The 9,724-nt window shown below is 36.6% G+C and overlaps 1 protein-coding gene across 3 annotated transcripts in view; it reads right to left on the bottom strand.

Moving 5' to 3' along the window:
- The window catches only part of Acsl4 (acyl-CoA synthetase long-chain family member 4), an 84,563-nt gene that overhangs the window by 16,203 nt on the left and 58,636 nt on the right, over positions 1 to 9,724 (bottom strand). For all 3 annotated transcript variants that reach the window (XM_005404662.2, XM_005404663.2, XM_013504536.1), the window contains exon 12: positions 1,401 to 1,475. In XM_005404662.2, the coding sequence (XP_005404719.1) occupies positions 1,401 to 1,475 (75 nt within the window). The remainder of the gene's footprint in view (positions 1 to 1,400; positions 1,476 to 9,724) is intronic.

Genomic DNA, 9,724 nt, shown 5'->3' with positions numbered 1-9,724 from the left:
TTTTTGTTTTTTTCCAGTACCGGGAATCGAACTCACAACCTTGTACTTGCCAAGCAGGCGCTGTGCTGCTGAGCTAAATCCCCAGCCCCTCTTGTCACCTCTCTTGTCTTCCTCTTTTGTCAGGAGTTTCTTTCTATATTGTACAAAATGCACTTAGTAGGAAAATGAGACATCAATAAAATATCAAATACGTAATGAGTGCTCAGAACAGACATCAATGTTTTCACATCACCTGTTTACTTACTTTCAAAACCTAAAAGATAATATTGAAATAAAAACATAAGTGAACTACAGTGAAAATACAAATAAAAGTCTACCACAGAAATAATCTTTAATTGTCACAGCCAAGGCAGTCTTCATACATAACTTGTGCATGTTCTGTGCACAAGTATTGCTTACACTGATAGCACATACGTTTTGTTTTCTTGTCTTTTTTAGTGCATAGTTGACATGTTTATGAAGATCAGTTTTGTTGCAGAGTTTTATTGATATTTTCACTGTAGTTCCTATAGGAATTTATTTCTCTTGTTATTGTTTAGACTTTGTAAACAGAATCCAGTTGATGCCGAAATTTTGTTTATTTATATATATATATATATCCCCCAGTACTGGGAATCAAACTCACGACATTGTGCTTGCCAGGCAGGCTCTGTGCCACTGAGCTAAATCCCCAGCCCTTTTATGTTTATTTATAAACAATAAATATTAAAAATTCAGTACTTAAAAAAGTTTAGTTTTAAATTACTCTTTGCTTACCTAGCATGACTAAATTGTTAATTGTTTATTTAATAATCTACTGTATGCAATTAATGTACATTTAGTGTCTTTTGCTATGTTTATCATAGAAAGACTGCTTTACTTTTGTGTCCAGTGTATTTTGCAGAAAAGATTATCACCAGCCTCTGTACTGCAGGTTTCCTCTAACTGGCTCACCTCTGCAGGAACACAAAAACTTCAACTATACAATGAACTGGACAAGTGATTCTCAATAATGAAAATCTTTTCTGTGGTCAAGATCTAAGATGTTGGCATAGTATATGTATGTATTTAATCACTGTTCCCTAAAAATTTGGGATTTCTTTCTGAGTCCCAAATCCTCATTAACAAAGTTAGGCTTCAAAGGGTCCTCAACTTCTCTAAACCGAGGGAAAGCCCCACTAAGAATGTTTTTCTACTTTACTATCAAGTATTCCTAGGTTGGGAAGCACCTGGCATGGAATCTAGAGATTTTTCTTTTCCTCTTAGAAACTTAAATGTATTAAGAAATAAGAAAACACGGGCAACTATAAAGAATAACTTGCTACAGCAGACAACATACCATTTTAAAGAAATGAAGTCTTGAGGCTCACAGTGATTTTCTTTGAATCTCAAATCACTAGAGCTTGTCATGAAATTCTTACCTTCCTGCCAGTCTTTTAGTTTAATTTCACAGCAAATTAGGGGTGCTCCAACTCTGCCAGTAGTATAGTCAGTAACTATGAGATAAAAACAAACAAGAGGTATTAGCTTGTTACATTTCAGTTGTGCACACAGATGCCCAAAACACTGGAATTACAGCCAGTCTGAAAGAAGAGACTGTAGTGAAGAAGTACAAAAAAGTAACCGTTTTCCAGTCTACCAACTCCATTTCAATAGTGTATTTTTGCTCTGCGAGGTTATTTTTTAGATAATCCAGTATAAAAATTGTTAGAAGAGAGGGTCTGGATCCACCATTGTCTTCTTCAGATTTTCATGACAGAGATTTTGATGAGAATACCTACTCTATCATTTCTTGGCTGTGTAACTTAGACAAGTCATTTAACTTCTCTAAGTCTGTATTTCCTCAAATAAAAAAGATAGTAATAAAACCTTCATATAAGGATATATTATGAGGATTAAATGAGATGATATGTGATTAGCAATTCTTAGAACAAACCAAGTGTTCAATGAATGATAGCCCATGTTATGAAACATGATGATGATGATGATACTATTCCTTTGCATTGTGTGATTACTGTTAGCAATAATTACATTAGCAAGGATTTGGGACTTTGTGAAGTACCTAGCCTGTGTTAGTGAGGATTTGGGACCTTGTGAAGTACCTGGCACTGTGTTAAATACCGTGATGGAAACACATCCCTCAGTGACCTAGGTAGCTTTACCTAGCAAGAAATGCATGTGAAACAATTTGGTGAACTTCTAAATGCAAAACTGCACGGTACTAATGGCAATTACAATAGTATCTCAGAGACTCAAAGTATCAACATAAAATGAAACTGCTGGGAAAGACTACTTTAAGATGTCTGTGGGAAAGGATGGCTATGACCAGTTTACAAAAAGGGTATTCCAAGAGGAGGGGAAAGCCACTACAGAGAAATGAAATCAAAAATCCCTGTATAAGGAAGAGACAACTGGCTAGTTAGGACAGAAAAGCCAGATATGTATATAAGTGGCAAATAATGACAGACAGGTGCAATGGTGCCAGATTAAAGACATCTTGAAAGCTAGGTAAAGGTGATTTTATATAGCATTTTAAAGATTTTAAAGGTGATTTTATATATAAGATTTTATATAGTATTTTAAAGGTGATTTTATATAGCATTTTAAAGATTTTATATAGCATTTGTCAAGCAGGGTGAGGCAGATGTGTCTAATAAAAGGATACGGGACAGATCTGAGGTAACACAGGCAGGCAAATGTTGAAAGCTGTCGCATCAGAGCAGTTTAAGTAATGAAAGGCTGGATGACAAAATTGGCATGGAAAGGAAGGAGAAACCTAATAAAGGAATGGGAAGATCTGATGAAGATATTAACAAGTACACATATGAAGACTTCAAAGCCAAAAACCTGAATGACATTAAGGATGGTGATTCTACTGACATAAATAAGTAATTTGGCAATGGGGAGACAGTCTGTAAAAAGGGAATTGACTTGGGGCACAATGAGTTTAAAGGGATAGCAAGATCATTAAAAACAAATTCATATACCCTGATTTCTCAATCTGGGGTGATTTTGCCTCCCAGGGGATATGTGGCAATGTTTGGAGACATGTTTTATTATCACAGCAGGGGTTAGCAAGTTACTACTAGTATCTGACTGCTAAATATCCTTCAATGCACAGCAAAGAATTATTTGGTTCCAAAAAAAAGTGTTAAGGTGGAGAAATGCTTCCTGAAAATCACAGAAGGGAAAGTAAAGAAGTCACAACGGGAATGTATACTCAAGAGGGGCATAAAAATGATACTTCATTCTAAGAGAACGTTTCTCTGAAGTCATTATTTAGAGAAAAGCCAAAGGACCAGGGTGATATAATTTTGAGGACTGATAATGTGCCATACATATTTATAAGACTTACAAATAAAAGGTACAACTTGCAGCTAGGAGGGAGGGGCAAGATGGTGGAGTTCTAAGCAACAGAGAAAGAACCTCTCTGAGTGCTGCCATCCAAATACAGGAATATATCAATGTGGGGAATATAAGAAAGAGGGAGGTGAGTCCCCCCAGACCCAGGAAGGAACTGAGGCATGAATTGAAGCCCACCAAGAGAGTGACTAGGAAACTTCAATGAAGGATGTAGCTGCCAGCACCCTCTCCCTGAGACGGGAAACACTGTGTGAGAGAAGTGGTCCAAACCTGCAAACACACAGGAAGTGCTGGCAACCCTGAGGCCTCCATGGAGAGATGCAGCAGTAGAGAGGAACCGCAGACAAGAAGGACTGCACTAGCTGCTAGTGAATGCAACGGATTCAGCCATCCCATAAGAGAGAGCGATTGGTGGGGGAACCACTTTGGAGAGAGATCCAATGAGCTCAGGGGTCAGCTTGCTAACCCCTGCTGACTCGGTCTATCGGCTCCCAGCCTGGCTCAGGTCCACAGAAGGTGCACTGACTACTGCTAGGCACCAGAGGGTACAGACTTGCTGGCTTTTTGGGATAAATCAACACAGATCAGAACACTGTCTCCATACGTTGTTTACCAGTGACAGCAGAGACACACCTGGAAGTGAATTTTTATCATTGCTTCTTTTTTTCTTCTTTTTTTTTTTTTTTGGTTTTCCTCTCTCTCATTTCTTTGATATTGTTGTAGTTTTGTTTTCTCCCCTTTCTCTTTCTTTTCTCCATTGTTTGATCTTGTATTTATATGTGTGTCAACATGGTTTCTAGCCTCTCTGTGGTTGTGGTTCTATTCAGTTCCTCTTTTTATCTCTTCCTCCTCTCCCTCAATCTTCTGCACCAGTTTCCCCAAATTAGCATGATTCCTCCTTTGTCTCCAGCCTTCTAATCTCTTCCTCTTCTTCTACTACTCTATTTTCTCCCTAACCCATTTTAAATTTTAACCCCTGAGGGCAAAATTGACATACTACAGCCTTGCATACTGCATATAATGTTTTGGCTTCTTTTAGATTTTATTATATAACCACAAATCTAGTTCATACAGTTAAAGGTGGCAAATTAATGTCTACTTTAGTTGTCATTTTCTAGGCTGTGTTTTATGTTACTGTTATTGGTACTACTATAGCCAAAAGTGACATAATTGTTCTCAAGACCTGTTACAAACACCACCCCACAAATTAAATTTTAAAAAAAGAAAATGAGGACACACTTAAACAAGATGGAACCCCAAACATCACCAAACGTAAACCCACTGGATAATGAGGTGGTACAATACGAACACCACCCACCTGGCCTCTCTCAAGTAACAACAAAGCAATGGAATGAGGCTCTAAAAATCAAATCAGAAATAATTTCTCAGATAACTGCAGAGATGGTATACAAAATGAAAACCATGCTTAGTAATTCTAGAGCAGACAGAGACAAGAAAATAGACAAACTTAAGAAAATTACGGAAGCCATGAATGATCAGCATAGGAAAGAAATGGAATCTATAAGGCAGATACAAGAAAATATCCAGCAGAATAAAAATCCTATTGAAAGTAATTGTAGGGGCTGGGGATTTAGCTCACGTCACAGCGCCTGCCTGGCAAGCGCAAGGTTGTGAGTTCAATTCCTGGTACTGGAAAAAAATAAAAACAAAAACAAAAACCAACAGAAAGTAATTGTAGCAGATTAAGTCAATGTGAGGACAAGATCTCAGATATAGAATACAGGCTTGCAGCTAGCAAACACAGAAAGATTTCTTAAAAATAGCAAGAGACCATGAGAAATCAATACACCAGCTGCTAGATGATGCAAAAAAGAATAACTTAAGATTAGTTGGAATCAATGAAAAGGCAGGAAATAATACAAATGACATAAAAACTGTTCACAAATATCATGGCAGAAAACTTGCCAGGAGAGAGAAAGAATTTGACATACTATAAGTGAGGCATATAGAAATCCTAATGGCCATGATAAAAAAAATCTAAAGTCAGGCAAATCATAGTCAAGATTCCAGAAATTCAACACAGGAATAGAAAATTAAGAGCTGTTCGGGAAAAGAAACAAATCACCTATAAAGGAAAGCCCATGAGAATCTTAGCACAAATCCTCAAGTCAAGGAGAGCTTGGAATGAAGTATTTCAAGCTCTAAAGGAAAACAAACTTTAATTCAGAATGATGTACCCTACAAAATTATCTTTCAAAACCAATGGAGAAATAAGATACTTCCATAACAAAGAGCAGCTGAGGAAATTTATGACCATCACACCAGCACTCTAACAGTCTTTGAGGGGAATTCGAGAAAGAGAAAACAAGGACTACAACCCTGTAAACACCAACAAGAGGAATTAATCACGTGAGGCAAACAAAGTAAACAGAGGGAGAGGGAGGAACAAAGAAGAGGGGGAGCCAACCACTGGAAAATAACATGTAATGATAAGTCACATATCAGTTGTAACCATCAATGTCAATGGCCTCAATTCACCAATCAAAAGACACAGACTGGCAGAATGGATCAAGAAATATGATCCAAAAATATGCTGCATACAAGAAACCCATTTAATTCAAAAAGGAATTCACAGACTAAAAGTCAAAGGATAGAAAACAATATTCCATGCAACAAAAAAAAAGCAGGGGCAGCTATTCTATTTGCTGATAAAGTGAATTTGAAGACAAAACTGATTAAGAGAGATAAAGAAGGTCACTATATCCTTTTAAAGGGAACAATCCATGAGAAAGGGATAACAATCACAAATATATATGCAACAAATTCCAGTGCACCCAGCTACATAAAACAAATATTAATGGGCATCACAAATCACATAAGCACTATACAATTGTACTCGGGGATTTCAATACCCCATAGTCACAAATAGACAGATGAACTAGACAGAAAAATAAAAAATGAAATAACAGAACTGAACCAAACTTTTTTATTTCGTCTTTCTGAAACAGTGTCTCACTTTGCAGTTCAGGCTGGACTTGAGCTCATTTTGTAACCCAGGCTGGTCTTGAACTTACAAGGATCCTCCTGCCTCAGCCTCCTGAGTGCTGGGATTACAGGCATGCACCACCATGCCCAGCTGAACCAAACTTTTCAACAAATGGACTTAGTAGATGTCTACAGAGTGTTCCAAACTACATCAGAATATACATTCTTCTCAGCTGAACATGGCATGTTTTCCAAAATAGACCACATACTAACCCATAGAATATGCTTAATTAAATGCAAAAGAATTGAAATTATCCCATGTATATTATTAGATCATAGTACAATGAAATCGGAAATCAATGGCAAAAGAAACCAGAATTTTATAAACATATGGAAATTAAATAGCACCCTCTTAAACCAATGGGTCACAGATGAAATTAAAGAAGAAATCAGACAGCTTCTACAATTAAATGACAATGGCAACACAACATAATGGAACCTATGGGACACAATGAAAGCAGTATTAAAAGGGAAATTTATAGCAGTGAATACCCATATCAGGAAAATAGATCAAGCTCAAATAAACAACTTAATTTTGAAACTCAAACCTTTAGAAAAAGAACAGATGAAGCCAAAAGCTCATACAAGGGAAGAAATTATAAAGATCAGAGCAGAAATTAATGTATTGGAGGTTAAAAAAAATGTCAAAAAAAGTCAATGAATCAAAGAGTTGGTTCTTTGATAGATTAAATTAAACTGACAAACCCTTAGCCAATCTTACCAAAAAAGGAAAGACTCAAATATACACAATTAGATATGAAAAGGGTGAAGTCACAATGGATCCTGCAGAAATCCAGATCATCTATACCTACTTTGAAAGCTTGTATTCTAATAAGATGGAAAATCCAGAAGAAATAGACAGATTCCTAGATACATATGAATTAACAGAGTTCAATCAAGAAGATATAAAAATCTTAAATATAACAATATCAATTGACAAAATTGAAGAATTAACTAAAAACTTACCAACAAAGAAAAGTCCAGACCCTAAAGGATTCACTGCTGAATTCTACAAGAAATTTAGAGAAGATTAAACACCAATACTGCTCGAACTCTTTAATGCAATTGAAAGGGAAGCAATACTCCCAAATTCATTCCTGGAAACAAACATTACCCTCAAACCAAAATTACAGAAGGACTTAACCAAGAAAGAGAACTAAGGACCAATCTCTCTAATCAACATAGACGTAAAAATCCTCAATTAGATACTGGCAAACAGAATGAAGCAAATCATCAAGATGATTATACATAATGACCAAGTGAGATTCATACTAGGGATGCAGAGATAGTTCAACATATGCAAAGTAATAAATGTAATACAGCATATTAATTAATGCAATGATAAAATCATATGATTATCTCAATAGATGCAGGAAAAGCTTTTGACAAAGTCCAGCACCAATTCATGATAAAAACCCTACAGAAAAACCAGAATAGATAGCTTTATCTCAATCTAATAAAAGCCACCTATGACACACCAACAGCCAACATCATACTAAATGGACAAAAAATGAAAGCTTTCACTCTAAAATCAGGAACAAGACAAAAAATGAAAGCTTTCACTCTAAAATCAGGAACTGTCTCCACTTTTATTCAACACAGTCCTGGAAACTTTAGCCAGAGCAACTGGACAAGAGTAAGAAATAAAAGGAATAAAGACAGGAGAGGAAGAAGTGAAATTATCACTATTTGCAGATGACATGATACTCTAACATAGACAACCCCCAAAACTCCACTAAAAAACTTCTAGATTTAATAGGCAAATTACATAGTGTAGAGCTAGATACAAAGGCAACACTCAAAAATCAATAGCCTTCCTATACACAAATATAAACTCACTGAGAGAGTAATTAGGGAAATAACACGTTTTACAATAGCACCAAAAAAAATGAAATACCTAGGAATCAGTCTAACAAAGGATGTAAAAGACCTCTACATTGAAAACTGCAGTACATTGAAAAAGGAGATTGAAGCTGATATCACAGAATGGAAAGATATCCCTTGCTTGTGGGTACAAAGAACCAATATAGTGAAAATGTCCATACTTCCAAAACTGTTATACAGATTTAATGCAATTCCAATCAAAATTTAACAGCATATCTCACAGAATTAGAGAAAACAATCCTAAAATTCATTTGCAACCAGAAGAGACCTAGAATAACAAAGTCAATGCTGGGCAACAAAGGCAAGGCAGGGAAGGATCACAATCCCTGACCTGAAATTATACTATTAGGCTACTGTGATAAAAACAGTGTGGTACTGGCAAAAAAAAAAAAAAACAGACCTGAAGATCAATGGAACAGACTAGAAGATACAGAAATAACTCCAGACATATTTAGCCACCTACATTTGACAAAAGGTCCAAACACATATACTGGAAGAAAGATAGCCTCTTTAACAAATGGTGTTGGGTGTTGTATGAAAGGAGAGAAGGTTAGCACTCCCCTTGACAAGGATGGAAGAGGCCCTTGGGCCTGACAACACGCATACGGTTAAGGCATTGCCACCTACTTCGTGGTATCTAACCACTGTTTTGGGGCTGGGGATTTACCTCAGCGGCAAAAGTGCCTGCCTAGCAAGCGCAAGGTCGTGAGTTCAGTTCCCGGTACCGGAGAAAAAGCCAAAAAAAAAAACCAAATGGTGTTGGAAAAACTGGCTCTGTACATGTCGAACATTAAAACTGGACCCGTATTTTTTACCATGCACTAAACTAAATTTGAAAGGGACCAAAGATCTAAATATTAAAACAGAAACATTAAATCTGCTGGAAGACAGAAAGATAAAACTCTCTAGGGGCTGGGGATTTAGCTCAGCGGCAAAAGCGCCTGCCTGGCAAGCGCAAGGTCGTGAGTTCAGTTCCCGGTACCGGAGAAAAATAAAAAACTCTCTAAGAAATCGGTATAGGCAAAGACTTTATGAATAAAACCCTGATCCCACAAGAACTATCACAAAGAATCAAAAACTGGGATCACATCCTATTAACAAGCTTTTGCACAGTTAAGAGAAACAATCATCAGAGTGAAGAGATAACTCACAGTGTGGGAAAAAGTGTTTGCCAGATGTTCCTCAGACAAAGGTTTACTACCAAGCACATACAAAGAACTCAGAAAAAATCAGACCCCCCAAATTTAAATACCCAATCCAAAAATGGGCATCAGAGATCCATGCACACTTTTCCGATAAAGAAATAGAAACAGCAAATAAATATATGAAAAAATGTTTAACATTACTGGTCAATCAAGAGATGCAAATTAAAACACTGAGATTCCATCTCACCCTAGAAAGAATGGCTATTATCAAGAAATCAGCCAATAACAAATAATGGAGGGGCTATAGGGAAAAAGAAATCCTTCGCCACTGTTGGTGTGAGTGTAGA

Source organism: Chinchilla lanigera, unplaced genomic scaffold (assembly GCF_000276665.1).
Source record: "Chinchilla lanigera isolate Chin_1 unplaced genomic scaffold, ChiLan1.0 scaffold00089, whole genome shotgun sequence".
Lineage (NCBI taxonomy): Eukaryota > Metazoa > Chordata > Mammalia > Rodentia > Chinchillidae > Chinchilla > Chinchilla lanigera.
This window is presented reverse-complemented; position numbering and strand designations above follow the sequence as displayed.